This window comes from Ostrea edulis, chromosome 7 (genome assembly GCF_947568905.1).
Source record: "Ostrea edulis chromosome 7, xbOstEdul1.1, whole genome shotgun sequence".
Taxonomy (NCBI): domain Eukaryota; kingdom Metazoa; phylum Mollusca; class Bivalvia; order Ostreida; family Ostreidae; genus Ostrea; species Ostrea edulis.
In genome coordinates, this window is record NC_079170.1 from 26,792,638 (window position 1) to 26,809,528 (window position 16,891).

General features: G+C 37.7%; 1 protein-coding gene across 2 annotated transcripts in view; it reads right to left on the reverse strand.

Annotated features, from left to right (window-relative positions):
- Positions 1–1,674: 1,674 nt before the first annotated feature.
- Positions 1,675–16,891, reverse strand: part of LOC125655613 (uncharacterized) — a 36,807-nt gene continuing 21,590 nt past the window's right edge. Inside the window, exons 6-13 of one of the 2 annotated variants that reach the window (XM_048885952.2) lie at positions 15,274–15,467; positions 11,268–11,735; positions 10,311–10,567; positions 9,533–9,758; positions 7,657–7,788; positions 7,319–7,457; positions 6,389–6,630; positions 1,675–4,713 (exon numbers count right to left, since the gene is read on the reverse strand). In XM_048885952.2, the coding sequence (XP_048741909.2) occupies positions 4,471–4,713; positions 6,389–6,630; positions 7,319–7,457; positions 7,657–7,788; positions 9,533–9,758; positions 10,311–10,567; positions 11,268–11,735; positions 15,274–15,467 (1,901 nt within the window). In that variant the 3' untranslated portion in view covers positions 1,675–4,470. The remainder of the gene's footprint in view (positions 4,714–6,388; positions 6,631–7,318; positions 7,458–7,656; positions 7,789–9,532; positions 9,759–10,310; positions 10,568–11,267; positions 11,736–15,273; positions 15,468–16,891) is intronic. The other variant, XM_048885953.2, reaches the window with a different exon arrangement.

A 16,891-nucleotide genomic window follows, 5' to 3' on the forward strand; every position in this document is an offset into this window, starting at 1 on the left:
ACTGTGACACGTGACTGCTAGTTACAATATAACTGTGACACGTGACTGCTAGTTACAATATAACTGTGACACGTGACTGCTAGTTACAATATAACTGTGACACGTGACTGCTAGTTACAATATAACTGTGACACGTGACTGCTAGTTACAATATAACTGTGACACGTGACTGCTAGTTATACCCCCCGAACGAAGTTCTGGGGGGTATATAGGAATCACTCTGTCTGTCTGTCCGTCTCCAGATTCGTGTCTGAGCCATAACTTCTTTGTTCTTTGACATAGGCATACCATATTTGGCACACAGGTAGATCACCATGAGATGATGTGTCGGGTACCTTCATGACCTTGACCTTAAGGTCAAAATTAAACGTTTTTACAATGGATTCGTGTCAGGGCCATAACTTCTTTGTTCTTTGACATAGGCATACCATGTTTGACACATGAGTGTATCACCATGAGACGATGTGTCATGTACCTTCGTGACCACCAAATGACCTTGACCTCAAGGTCAAAATTAAACGTTTTTACAATGGATTCATGTCAGGGCCATAACTTCTTTGTTCTTTGACATAGGCATACCATATTTGACACATGAGTGTATCACCATGAGACGATGTGTCATGTACCTACATGACCTCCATATGACCTTGACCTCAAGGTCAAAATTAAACGTTTTTACAATGGATTCTTGTCAGGGCCATGACTTCTTTGTTCTTTGACATACATATGTAGGCATACCATATTTGACACATGAGTGTATCACCATGAAACGATGTGTCAGGTACCTTCATTACCTCTATATGACCTTGAACTTTGACCTCAAGGTCAAAATTGATTATAGGGTTTTGACATAGTCATACCAAAAGACATGGGTGTATCACCATGAGACTATGTGTCACGTTCATTCATAACCTCTTTATGACCTTGACCTTTGATCTCAAGGTCAAAATTATAGGTTTATACCATAGATTTGTGTTTGGACTATATCTTCCATTTTCTTGTACAAAGTTATACTATATTTTTACACTCAGGAAAGAGGTAATTTATGCCTATTAACAACACCCTTTGGGAGATTGGGGTAAGCGGGGGTGGGGGGGGGTGTTATTCTTAGTGAGCATTGCTCACAGTACCTTTTGTTACAATATAACTGTGACACGTGACTGCTAGTTACAATATAATTGTGACATGTGACTGCTAGTTACAATATAACTGTGACACGTGACTGCTAGTTACAATATACCTGTGACACGTGACTGCTAGTTACAATATAACTGTGACATGCGACTGCTAGTTACAATATAACTGTGACACATGACTGCTAGTTACAATATACCTGTGACACGTGACTGCTAGTTACAATATAACTGTGACATGCGACTGCTAGTTACAATATAACTGTGACACGTGACTGCTAGTTACAATATAACTGTGACACGTGACTGCTAGTTACAATATAACTGTGACACGTGACTGCTAGTTACAATATAACTGTGACAGGTGACTGCCAGTTTTACATAATTGCCAGTGATATTTTGGCTAAAACTTTAAAACTATGGTCATGAGAACAAATTGGTATATGATCTCATCTGTTTCAATTTCTTTTCATTTCAATATACCATGAAGCAAAATATGATGTACTGTAGTCAATTGGCCATAAAAAGAATCTGATAAAAGTTAAAAAGTCTGAAATTTATTAAAGTAATTAACATGTAACATCAATAACAGCAACAACAACATTATTAAACGGTTAAAAAAGAAGAAAGCAGTACTAAGGGACACTTGCTTTATGGCTGTTTTTACGAAAATACAAAATTAATTTATCGCAAGTTTTTACAAGAATAGAGAGGATTGTAACGATAATAACAATGACCGGTATAAAGAGGAATTAAGTACACAAATCTGGACACGTAATTAGTACACAGTACTCGCATAAAGCAGGTCAATAAAACATCATTAACTGACACGACACAACAGCTTCATACGTACATCATGACGTCATAAAATTAAAACATTTTCATTGATTATGAAAAATCACACCGTATGTTTTCGTTTACAATCGTGATATACAATGAATCTTCTAAAAAGCAATTATCTGAGATCTTCTAACATGTGAAAACAATTCTGGATGTATATATATATACACAGATCAACAAATACCGTACCAAAAACAATATGAACCAAAGCCCTTAACCCGGACTAAAACTGTACAGACAGACAGCATATTGCATTACAGGCGCTTAATGCTGATTTCGATCTAAGATAGGGATAAAAGACAAATCCATTCGTTAATATTGGCATCTACGCGGTATCTTCTATCACTGACCATGCTGCAAGCACAGGGACCAAAAGCGTACATGTGTAGTTACAAAGGCATTGTACGGTACCGTGCCATGTCCAAAAGCGTACATGTGTAGTTATAACGGCATTGTACGGTACCGTGCCATGTCCAAAAGCGTACATGTGTAGTTATAACGGCATTGTACGGTACCGTGCCATGTCCAAAAGCGTACATGTGTAGTTATAACGGCATTGTACGGTACCGTGCCATGTCCAAAAGCGTACATGTGTAGTTATAACGGCATTGTACGGTACCGTGCTATGTCCAAAAGCGTACATGTGTAGTTATAACGGCATTGTACAGTACCGTGCTATGTCCAAAAGTATGCGCGAAAATCCTAATGGGCGGCATTTTTATACACAATATAAAACAAGTTTAGTTGTGAAATACTAACAATATACAATACATAAAATGTCACGAATCAAGAGGTAATATACTCTTTCCTCAAAATAAAAAGAATGTCCACTGCTTCTTAATCTAAACTTTAAGACATATGAAGATAATGGGTTTTTTCTTCTTCTAGTTTTAAGAACTCAACGCATATTTCAGCTCTCAACATCAAGTCAGCTGTTGTTCTTCACATCCGGTAGCGAGACTTATTCCGCCTCGGAATAAACCAAGAACGGTTCGGACAGTTTTTCCATAGAGAGGTCAATTGCTTATGATTTCAGTGTTTCCTTTTATGCCAATTATTTGAGAGTTATCTTTCAATTTAAGAAATAAAAAATTGAAAAGTAGTGTGTTGTGAGCTGGATTTTCGCGTGTACTTTAGTATAGTCACGTGTATCGTAAAGCACCGGAAATGTGTGACGACAGTATACAATCCAGAAGTCCTATTTCGTCATAACGATTCTCTTATCTCCGATATGTTCGGTTTTAGTTGTCATGTCGGACAGTCTGATCGACCCTCGTATTGTACCTATAACTCTCAATAACAGGCGCAATAAAATGTCGAAATCTTGCTGCGGGAACACCGAATACTAATATTGAACTGCGATAGTTATTTAAAAGCGTGAAACTTTCACAGAAAATTTCCCCGCTTATTAACTTTAGTCTGAAGACAAGGTTTAGGTTTACGTTGATAGCGCCATCTATCGTTCAATCTCACATCGATTGTTATGATACTGAATCTACTACTGGATTGCATGAACAGTTACTTAGTCACATGGATTGTTATGATACTGAAGCTACACTTGGAATGCGTGAACAGTTTTACGACAAAGCATTAACGGCAAGTGAAACCGATGACAAACAGAGGCCTGTTTTCATGTTTAGACACAAAATTTGGGTATAGGAAATAATTAAGTACCAGCTATATGGAAAAGAAATTGAATGGTGATATTAAGATAGAAAACATTTTAAACATCATATTGAATCGTTATAGGCTTGCACAAGAAACGTATCCACATGTACGGGGGTACGTACCAGTCACTAGTACAGCGGTGCAAATCATCAGTTAACAAACATTTTACAACCTATATAATTATCTGTCAGCAGTACTGTTAGAAATTCTGTAAAACGCACTTGTTAAAAAGATCAACAAAATTGAGTAATATTATCACAGCTCAAGTCAAAGCGAATGTACATGTAACAAACCTGTATACAAGAAATAGCAAACATTATAATATAAATAAATATCAGTATATAAGAATATAATCAAACAGGGAGGTAAGAAAATATAGCGGCGTCCGATCACATTGTCGCTGGAATTTTATCAATCTCACAGTACTTATTTAATTTCATCTTATGTTTAGATAGGCCCGAGACGATTCTGTCTTTAGCGAGTTAGGGACGAACATATTCACTTTTAAACTCGCCATCCGAACATCAGAGACAAAATCCGCCATTTTACTTAAGAAAAAATGGCATTGTCGTTATATACATAATTTATCACCATAGGTTAGCAACAACACATGTCAATAGATAGTATAGTGTATTTAAAACATAGGATGTGGAATGGTAACAGCTCAAAATGTCGTTGTTTATAGCGATTCTTCGTAACCTGTCCATTATACACGTCTCATATTGTGCAATTTAATCTCAGAATTATGATAACCACAAGTGTAGGAATCATTGAAGTCGTGTTTCCTGGCAAAGTAATGGAGGGACGTCAGGACATAGGACACAGGCGATCAGAAATTTGTTGCCGAGATTTCGCACAGCTTCCAGGTGGTTCCATTCTCTTCATTGGCCAAAAATATGATTACTTCTTCGCAGTGGGCGGGGTCTGGGCATGCGCACCTGAACTGGCAAGCGGTGAAGGAGGGGTTGCTTGTATCGTTAACCACCAGAGTGCAAAATTGAATGTTGCCATGGAATTTGCCGACAGAACTGGATTCTGGGTAGGAAACCTGTAAAGACGCAGGTGTAGTCACCTGCAGCAGATATAAATAATGCCACAACTTAATCACTACAAAACGTCGACACATCTTAGTCACCACAAACGTCGCCACAAACTTAGTCACCACAAAACATCGCCACAACTTAGTCACCAAAAAACGTCGCCACAAACTTAATCACCACAAAACGTCGACACAACTTAGTCACCACAAAACGTCGCCACAACTTAGTCACCACAAAACGTCGCCACAAACTTAGTCACCACAAAAGGTCGCCACAACTTAGTCACCACAAAACGTCACCACAACTTAGTCTCCACAAAACGTCGCCACAACTTAATCACCACAAAACGTCGCCACAACTTAGTCACCACAAAACATCGCCACAAATTAGTCACCACAAAACGTCGCCACATCTCAGTCACCACAAACGTCGCCACAACTTAGTCACCACAAAACGTCGCCACAACTTAATCCCCACAAAACGTCGCCACATCTTAATCACCACAAAAGGTCGCCACAACTTAGTCACCACAAAACGTCGCCACAACTTAATCACCACAAAACGTCGACACATCTTAATCACCACAAAACGTCGACACATCTTAGTCACCACAAACGTCGCCACAACTTAATCACCACAAAACGTCGCCACAACTTAGTCACCACAAACGTCGCCACAACTTAGTCACCACAAACGTCGTCACAACTTAGTCACCACATGTTCCATGATGAAATGATTGAAACTAATTTAATTTTAACTTTTAATCCACAAAAAGATAATTGATGTAAAACAAACGAATAGGATCGTTGGGATCACGTTCATGCATCTATTTTTACACCAAATAAACGGTAACAACCCCCCCCCCCCCCTCCCCCTTGTCCTTCCTTTATACAATCGAACTAGCTTGGTGTCTTTGGATTAATTGAAGACGTACAATGTTAGCCCAGACATTTCCCATTTCATTGTGAACATCAGGGTGACTCGATGGATATTTTTGCATCGAGGCAATACTGTGGTTGTGGGACACAAGGACCTATTTGCATTGTGCGCGCACCTGTTTTTCGATAGAGACAATGTCGCCAGGGTGGTTTCAATGGAACTTACAATGCAGTTTGCCTCGTTTGATATTCTATATTGAGTAACTTTGTATTTTATTTCGTTTTATAACGGCGATTGTGTCGTGTGGTTAACCGTTTTATGCTGATCTTACACAAGATGTGGATAATATGGAGTTATCATGATTCTTTGTTTGCTTGATTCCTGTCCCTTAGAAAATTTAATTGTCACTCATATCAAGACGTCACCAGCTGAAGGTCAAGTACCACAGAATTAGACCTCTGCATGGCGCTCAGGGCCGTGGCAGCGACTTTAAGGTTGTCGAGCATCAAAGCCAATCGCGACGCGGAACCTCCATTGTAAGATCTAGGATGTTTTGGTCCATTGCATTGCTGTCCGTGTACACGTATAATACCGCGCTAAGCGATTCTAAGCTAATTTCAAGTAAGATAAATCAGTAACAAAATTAATTAATTTTTGAATACCTCACGAAGTACTTTGTTTATTTTTGGCACGAGGGCCTGAGCATGCAGCTGATTAAACGTTGCATAATTGGTGTTTCACCTAGCGCCGCCATTGATATTTGCGATAACGATGGTAGTGACGTCATTATATATATCTAGTCGTTTGTTTTACACCTGTGTTTCTTACCTGTAGAACTCTATTGTTTGAGTGTTTAGCACATGCTATTCCTTCTCCGGTTAAAGTGATATCAAACTGTGTAGCATTGATTCCAAGTATCACTGATGTATTCATCCGCGTCCAGAACAAAGGCGGAGTATCACCTTGTACCGGAAGTGCGAAGCAGGTACTATTGTCTCCGTCCAGTGCGTAGGGGATTTTGGATTTTATATCCCCAGAATCATCGTTAAAAATCTCAATATAGTCATCAACTACAAAATGTAATAAATTATGTAGCGCTTGTTCTGTGTTAAATTGACCTATCTTTGCAGAAGACAGCATACTTCAATCATACGAATTATTATTTTTTTAATGGAAACAATGGCCGTTTCAGATGAGTCACTCTCAGTATCGACTCAATCTAAGATCGAGTTATGCCGGAACACCGTTTTGCCCCGGATGTTATACACCCCTTTACAATTTGAATAGCCCTATGAATTTCTGATTTCTAGCAAGATATTCTAAGTGGAATAACATTAAAAAACAAAAACAAAAAACCAACGCAGATCGCGATCACAAATTTCATACATTTATCACTCCCCTCTCGAGATCTTTACAAGTACAAATTAATGGGGGCGATGGCCACCGCTCTTTCTCTTCTGTCCCAACGTCCTTGACCTACTTCTTGTATTAGAGTAACATCCCTCGACAGCATATTCTATCGCTTTTGAGAAGTCATACTATGAAAAACCTGTCTGTAGCTGTACATGTATCGTCTGCACCGAAAGTATCGAGGGCTATTAAATTTCGAAATCACGTGACTGCAAGGTGTAATTTAGAATAAAACGGTGTTCCGGCAGAAACTCGAAACTCTCGTATTTGTGATATTTTGTTCTTTTTTACGTTTTGTCTTATCTTTTACAAATCCAAAACGTATATTATGTTTCCCATTTAACGTACGTTTAGTTACCACCATCTCATGGTTGACGAAACAGCTTTTCTCGCATGACTGGGTTGGTTGATTTGTCATTCCTACATATTTGGTGATGAAGGGTTTGTCGATAGTGTATACAGAACCATTGGTACCATCCGCCGTGAACTGTCAAAATACACACGCGACTAAACTCTTGTAATTGTCCATGCTAATAGATTTGGAACGATACAAAACTTGCTAATAAAAATTCTTTTCTTATCTCTAAATCAAATGAAACTCTTAAAAGTTTAAATTTAGTTTGACATTTATTTTCTGCGCAACGCAAGTCTACCAGAATTCCGTTTGAAATTAAACGTCAACTCACTATGACCGATTTGTCCTTAAACTCCACGCCGTCGAAGCTGTACTCGATCCCTCGAACTCCCGGAAAGGCCCCGATTAAGTCCGCGGGGTCTATAGCCACCCCCTCCACTCTGGCAAGGTCTGCGTAGTAGTCCTGAAACACACTAGATATGTCCATACGATACAAATGCCCCACTCGGTAGCCAAGTAAAAGCATTTATTGCAAAGAAAATTACATGTCAATGAAATAACCCCAAAGAAGTAGTCTCACTTGTAATTCATCACATTTACTTCCTAAAAATCTGCAACCACGCATAGAGAATGAAGTGCGGACAACTGTGGCCTCTATGGCAGAACCATTTCAGGGTAACAAAAAAAAAGACATATAGGGAGTACAATTTTCCGGGAAAGTCACATTGTTCTATCATCTTTCATTGATTCTCTTTTGTCGTATATGTTTTAATTTTTCAAATTCACAATTTGAAATTTAGTATTTGCGATACTGAAATTAACCTTCAAAGTTTATATAAGCAGTTTTTTTCCCCTATTTTAGCACCGGTTTTGGTATGAATTCCTCCAGGGAAGGTCTATCCATAAATTAAATTATGATATTTTGATAGTTTGCAATCTTAAGATTAATTTCACACCAAAAAAAAAACCTCCCGAAAATTAGGGAAATTTATTTTAGTGTGCTAAAACAATTCTTCTTAGCTAAAGCTGTTATAGCACCCCCATTCCCAATTTATGGCCCGGCCATATAAATTTCTCTTTCATGCCTATTTTTTTTTTATATAAATCACGTCCTTGTGAATAGAGCATGGATCATATTTTAGGTGACAATTTCCACGCCTGAAAGATTCGCTTCCTAAAAAAATGCATTTGCGCACATGTACTAGAAGTTAATGAAATTTTAATATGTGTCGGTAAAAAATGTAGTTTGCACTTTATTTACATTGACTTCCATATCCGTGCATACATGCATTTGTTTCATTGTGTAGTATGCCTCTTTAACATTTTTTAAAAAGATTGAAGACGGAAAGCATTTAAAAAAGCTGCTTACTGTTGTTGTATGTTTTGGTGTTAGAAAGTCGACTGTGATTTACTGCGGGCCTACATGAAGAAGACTGATTTACTGCGGGCCTACATGAAGAAAAGCGATTTACTGCGGGCCTACATAAAGAAAAATGATTTACTGCGGGCCTACATATAGAAAAGTGATTTACTGCGGGCCTACATAAAGGAGACTGTGATTTACTGCGGTCCTTCATAAAGAAGACTGTGATTTACTGCGGGTCTACATAAAGAAGACTGTGATTTACTGCGGGCCTACATCATGGAATAATAAACTTAACAATATATGTCCTGACTTTAAAGCTGTCATTTTTATCTGATTATTTTATCAAATTGAATAACGATAGTTACGTACATGAATTTGTAAATCACGATTTTGATAAATAAAGTAAATTCTTTTCTACGAATATAAATTTTGAAGCTAACATAATCCATAAAGGTTTACAGAATCACTTGTCAGAATGAACCATGATTTGCCTTGTATAGTATATTTGTTTTATATAATGGGAACCTCTACCAAGACCGAATTTGACGCTTGCAATTGTAAGGTTACATATGAAAGGTGAATATAACGAACAGTGATCAATCTCATAATTCCTATATAGAATACAAAATAGAGAGTTGGGTAAACACGGACCCCCGGATATACCAGAGATGGGATCAGGTACCTAGGAGGAGAAGGCATCTCCTGTTGACATGTCAAATCCGCCTTGAGCCCTACATCATGATCTGGTAAACGGAGTTATCTTAAAGGAACATCAAACAATCAATCTCTACGCAGTAGTATGCATTAAGATTTGAAAAGAGAACGAACTATATCGACTTACCGGTGCCCGGATGCACAGTTTATACTGTCCCACCCAGACCTGAGTAGTGCTGTATCGCGAGCCCAGTCCAAACCACTCGTCTCTACTGGAGTCGACGCTCGTGTCATTCCGGATTTTGACGGTCAGTCGGACCTGGACTTTATCTTCTTCTGTATCGTTGACGATTCCCAGATTGCACATCACAGGGAACACTACGTCTACTTTGGAATAAGTACCATCGGGTAAGCTGAAGTACAAATTAACCTTGATGTTATATAAATGAACTTGCTTCAGACTATCGGATTCGAAATCGTTTTACCTTGGTATAAAGAATATTCTGCACTAAAAAATTATGATCACTGGAAGAGAAGAAAAGTTACGAAATATCACGTGGAACACATGATAAAGAAATGTCCTGATCGTAAGAGTAGCATGTAAAACTTATACGGTACCAATTTTGATGCACCAGATGCGCATTTCGACAAATAATGTCTTCTTCAGTGATGCTCAACCGAAATGTTTGAAATCCGAAATAACAATAAAGTTTTAGAGCTATTATAGGGGAAAACGGTGTGCCAAAAAAGTGGAGTAAAATTCGTCTAAGAAGAAGAGCTATGCGTGAGGGAGATACTCCTTAATTTTGAAATGAATTTCTAAATTTTATAACAGCAATTAAATAAACTTCCGTATTTTCAAGCTACTAACGAAGTACTTAGTGTATCTAGAAACCAGTAAAATCGTAACACTTGTCAACTTGACATTGTCGGAGTTTGGAACATTGATTTGAGGTCCTTCTTACACAGAGCTGTTTGTTGCTTCATTAATGGTATCGTTGTTCACACATTTCAGGTTGGACCCGATTTTCGTAACTTCGTAGCCACAGAGGACAAAGAAAGACTCCGAGTCGTTGGTCGGCACAGCCAGCTCCAGGTTTACACGACCCGGGTTTTTGTTCCGTTCCGTGGTGATATCCAGAATGAATTCGAACACGGATCCCCTCGTCAAACATGTTCTGGTGCAGTTGTGGTAAAAGCTGAATGTGTAGTCAACTGGCGTCTGCAAAAAAGACGAGCCAGTCTTTTCAAAATATTACATTTTTAGCGAATTGATTATAGGGCAACTGAGTTGTGAAGTCCGCAAATAGCGTTAGGCTCATATGTTTGCCCTGTCTAATCGTTCCTACAAAAGGAATAAATTATCTTGAGTAATTACTATATAATGATTTTGGTAGTGGGTGGTTTTGAACCCCTCCCTTAGATGCATCACAAAGTACTAATATTTACCTATCTTTTTATCAACATGTAATATACATGTTGATATCTTGTGTTTTCATGTTTTATATGTACAATCAGGATAGGTACAACTTTTAATGTTTTATTTATTTCCTATGTATTATGTGTATAATATTCTGTTGTAAGGTATATATGCATTGTAAAGCACCTTTGAGCGTACATAGTGTATGAAAAGGGTGCTATATAAATATGGTATTATTAATATACATGTATATGTACTAATTTTAGCGTACATAGTGTTTGGTGCAGTGGGAGCTGGAAAACCATTTGAAGTAATCATGATTTAGCGCTTGTTCTTTGATAATGAATAAACAGAGAGTTCTATAATTGAGAGTAGCCATGACATAACGCTCTTGTTTCACTGCCAAACACGCTAAATCATGAATCCCGTTAAAATAAAATCACATACAATATACATGTATAACAATATTCGATTTAACAATATATATTCGATTTATACTTACATCTGGCGGATTTTCACATATGATGTTTATCTCATTACTTTCATCATTTGCTGTTGTGTGGCCACTGATTCCTACTTTAATTTTATGGGTATCCCCAACAAACGAGTATCCTGGCATCGGCACCAAATACACTTTCACCGTAATTGTGTTATTTCCCCCTACATGGCTCCTAGTTCCAAAATTGCTTATGTTAAAGTACATGCTAGCAGAATTTTCTATCGCCGTGTTGGAGGTGGTGCTTGATTTGGTCAAATTTGTTTCCATACAGAGGATGTTTTCTCCACTTTCCAATACATCCATGTGGGCTACCATTACTCCGGCTGGTTTACTGGCAGTTTTTTCGAGGACCTCGACTGTTAAGGAGAACGTGGTGAGACCGCTCTCTACAGTGGTGATATTGACGCTGAAATCCGTCACTCCGCCGACACAAGCTGAGCTGTTAACACCACCGATAGCCATGGACATGGACTGCAAACATATATAAGAATGACTAAAGTACCCTGAGAAAAAAGTGCATAATTATATCATCCTGCTGCGGTATAATAATGACAAAACATAAATCACATCATTATAAATCGCCTCTCATCAAAGTACAATAGCATAAACTAGCTGTTATATACTGGATATGCTATTAATTTTAATTGAGTTTTAAGTACGTCTTCAGCATGTTGTTTGATCATTTGTTATACTTCCCTTTAGCAACTTTTTACCTACATGTCGCCAGATGTAGGGGAAGTACCACTTTAGACCTACATGTATGTATGGTGCTCAGGGTCGTAACTGTGCGGATTCTTTATTGCGCTAACGCCTGCCGCGGCATGGAACCTCGGTTGTATTAGCAAAGGATCATTTATTTTTTTACAATTTCGTCTTGAGCATCACTAAAGAGACATTATTTGCCGAAATGCGCATCTGGTGCATCAAAATTGGTACCGTATAAGTTTTACATTACGACCCCTGGGTCGAGGCCTCTGCTGGTGGACTGTTAGTCCCCGAGGGTCTCTACAGCCCAGTAGCTAAGTACTTCGTTACTAGCTTGAAAATACGGATGTTTATTTAATTGCTGTGATAAAATTTAGAAATTCATTTCAAAATTAAGGATTATCTTCCTCATGCATTGCTCTTATCATTGGACGAATTCGGCCCCAGCTTTTTTGGCACTCTAGTTTTCCTTGTAGCTCTTCCAAGTTTATTGATATTTCAAATTTCCAAAATTTCGGCTTAAGCATCACTGAAGAGACATTATTTGTCGAAATGCGCATCTGGTGCATCAAAATTGGTACCGTATAAGTTTTACATGACTACATATATTAACGTACTAGTTTGGTACCGGCAAGGCACGAGCGGGGGCTTGGACTCACGATTTTTGCTCGCGAAGTAAATGACCTTGATTCTTTCCAAAATGACTTTGATCCAAAGTCCCTGTTTCAAGAAATATTTGTGATCAATTAATCAATTTCTGATGAATGGTTTAGAAGATGGGAACTTTAACATAAAAAACGTGTTGAAATCAGGAATTTTATATGTTTTGAGTTACCTTGACCTTTCCAAAATGACCTTGGAAGACTATGGTCCAAATTCCTTATCTCAAGGAAAATTTGTGATCAATTAAATATAGATTTCTAATGAAAGCTTTAGGAGATGTGAGCTCGGACGGACGGACGAACGGACAGACATGGCGGCGACTATATGCTCTCCCGAAATGTTTCCAGGGGCATAAAAATAAAAACTATGACCTTTTAATTGCGATGCAAACGCCTTATTATAAACACGATGTTATCGAGTGGGACACACAACCACACGTGTCTGACAGTTTTATTGTCCAGGTTGTAACTACAAGGTTCTTGTGGATCATTACACAGGGTGTCTCAGATACCATTTAAAAACCATGTCATTAAACAACAACTGACCACAAGTTGTAAACTGTGCCGGTAGCTCAAATAAAAGGTGAAGTCATCAAAAATGTTCTGCTGAAAACTTATATGCACTTTCCTGTGCATTATGATGTCACAAAATTGCATAATTTATATAATCAAACTGAATTCCATGCACAATGAATTGTAAAGAGAACAGGCTTCTTCTGTTTTAAAATTGTACTACCAAACACAGTCCTTAGTGACTATGATAAGAATGATGAGAAAACAATACAATCGCCAGTAATAGTGATGAAAAAACAATACCCTGAGATAAAACAACTCAGCAAGCCACATATTTTGTCAAATAGTTAGTTTCAGGATCTGTACAGGACAACAGACATTTCTACAAAGACAGGCCGTGGTCAGTCAGAACGGTACCATATAGGAGGCCAAAGGAGTGATAGAAGAAACTCCACAAAGATCTGTTCGAAGAGTGTCAAATATATAAAACGCAACACATTCACAGAAAATGGTATAAACGGCGTTCTTTTTAGCAATAACATTGCAACCGATATGCAAAATTTCCGAGAATACTAACACATGTCTGAAATGAAATCCTCCGCATTTTCCATGAAAGGAGGCTTGAGTTCTGCTACAAAGCCTGGCTGTGATTTGTACACAAGATTTTTAAGATATCGCTATAAAAAGAAACCAAAAGGATTCAGGTCAGGAAAATTAGGAGGAAAGATATTGAAGGTTTTGAAAAAAAAAAAGTTTCATACATCAAATGTTGATGCAGCTAATCGGCTCGAGTAGTAATTTGAGTTAATAACATAATTATTTCCGTTAGAGTCATGCATCGTCTGAAACTTGAAGGATTTTTTTTCTACAGAACTTCAAAGTAATTGATGTTGTTTGCCGTCTGTCTATCGCCACCTTTATATCATTTGGTTTCTACACATTTGATTTCTCACAACCTTAGCATCCCGCATTGTTCTTGTTTACGATCCCATTAAGGTAGAAATGTGCTTCATCAGAAACCAAATGTCATCGATGATTTCAATGTTGTTTACTGATTTCGCAAACATATGGCGACGTTCGTTGGGGATGTTGCATAATTTAGATACATGTTTCAAATGGATATCGAGTTTTAAGATTGTGTGCACCCCGGATCTGCTCTGTCGCTTACATCATTCCTCACAGATCGCTGAAGGATTTTTCTCTCATCCCCAGTACGGTGTATTGCTGGAATACCTGTTGTCTTGTAGGGATCCCGATTTTTTCAGATCTTCTCAATATTCGAAGAATTTGTTGCTTGTTGAGTTGTTTTATCTCAGGGTATTGTTTCATCCCCATTACTGGAGACTTTCTTGATAATTCAGTTTGAAATGAAAGATATCTGATTTCTTGAAGACTCGTTTTGCATTGAATTCATTTTGGCCAAATAAATATGATGAGATCTTGTGACATGATAATGCATAAAATGGTACATATGTTCAAGAAGATTTTGAAGATTTTGACAGAACGCTTGTTTGTGAATTCATTTCTTATTGTAGCTACAATTTACAAGGTTTAGAAAATTATCGTTTAAAATACACGTTTTTGAATGGTATAATGGTATAAGATATTCTGGAACACCCTACATTCGTAGTTTTACAGAGAGAAACCTATTGTATTTGAAGGGATACACAAGTAATCATGACAAGATTAACATTGCTTTAAAATTAAACAATACTAATTGTTTTTCAGAAATAGAGAGAGCGAAAAAGAGAGAATAAGAGTATATTGATGTTTTGCTTTTCAGTTTAAAAGGTCGAAAAAGTTGTGTTTTGTCATGTATATCAAATGTATTTGCAATGCATAGGCTATTCTTAAACTTTTGACATTAACACTTTGAACATTATTTCAATCCCCATACTACATCATGGCAGGACTCTGTAAATAAATTATAAACTCTCATTTTGTAATCAATATGGCAAAAATGTCTGTTTTAATGTATAATTTATAATCTTGGCGAATAACTTTCCCCATCAAGTCATTAAAGAATGCTTACAAATAATGATATGATTTAGAAAATCGAAACAGCTTATCTGTCTCTGCAAAAATAGCTAAATATAAATGCATATGCTGGAGACGTGACAAAGGTTTACCGGCGTGGGTGATACGGAGGGAGGATCCGCCGTAAGATTGAAGTAGAAGACCCACACTTCCGCTGTGTCCACCTCAATACCAAACCCGACGGGGTATACATCTCCTTCCACTGCGTCCGTCGTCATCCATATCACTGCCTCGAATTCGATTTTATCGTCTGCTGTGCTTGTGGCGACAGCCGTAGATCGTGATTCTATCATCAGAGAAAAACCCAAATGTTTATTAAAGAACTCTAGGTGATGTTAATCGATCATTGATGTCTGTCATGTAAATTTGCATTGTACATGAGAGATATTCCATCAAATATTCCATTAGCTGACTTTTTAATTTCAAATTCAAAGGATAAGGTGGATATCGAACCATTCGTTTTCCTGCTTTAACTACGTACCACGTACTCTGTAGGTTGGATGCATAAGATCACATCGTTAATACAAAACAATGAAAGGTGATGTGATACCCAGTGGTGGATATGAAGAGGGGTTACGGGGCTTGGATGCACCCCTACACGTAAACAAATTGATCGAAAATAGGTATTTTAGCACACAGATGCGTATTCTTAGATAATACAATCATTGACAAGAAAAAGCCCTATAAATGACGAACACGGTGGTTCAGGAGCATTGACATCATTCCAACATCAAAACTTATTCGACTGCTTTGAACGACATGTTTCCATTGTGAACATCTGGTACAACTATCTATACGTCTTTCTCTTTTATGACCACCCGTTTGATTTCATAGAAACACCATAAGTCCGGTTTCATTACAGGAGCTTTTTGTTTGGCGTTAATTGACTTGGTTAGGAACTTGCGATAATGGACTTCTTATAATAACACAATATTGACTGTGGGTTTGCCACGAAAATGTGAAGATAACAAAATGTGATCAAATTCATAAATCCTATAAAGAATACAAAATTGAGAGTAGGGCAAACACGAACCCCTGGACACATCAGAGGTGGGATCAGGTGCCCAAGAGGAATAAGCATCCCTTGTTGAACAGTCACATCCGCCGTGAGCAGTCTTGATCAGTTAAACGGAATAATCTGTAGTTCAAATCAGTATGTAAGGAACGGTGTAACAAATGATATGAAACACTTCTATCACCTTTGTTAATTTCTTTTCCTGTGTGGCATTGGCTTTCCTATTTTTCGGATCAATAGTTCGTATTTTCGATGTTCTCGTGCTTTCAAGGTGACGTTGACCTACATGTGGTGTGTATGCTTTCTTTATTTCTGGTTAACCGTTGATAATTGCTATATATTTTTTGAAAATAATTATATCTTGATTAAACATACGTTGAATTTTTAACCATCAATCTACTGTAATGGCAAAGAAAGTCTCAAACATTGCTTATGATTTACTGTTATGTGGTCACTGGTTGGTCACTGTGTTAGTTACATTAATATAACAAAACAGTTGCTGTTATTGGTGAATGTAAAATATAAATTGATTAGTTGATGACGTTCTTTACACAGTGATTTTGACTACGGATTACTCTGTTTTCCTGATCAGGATATAGGGCTCACGGCGGATAGGATCCGTCGACAGGAGATGGCTATTCCTTCTAAGCATCTGATCCCACCTCTGGTAGACCCAGGGGTTCTTATTTTCCATA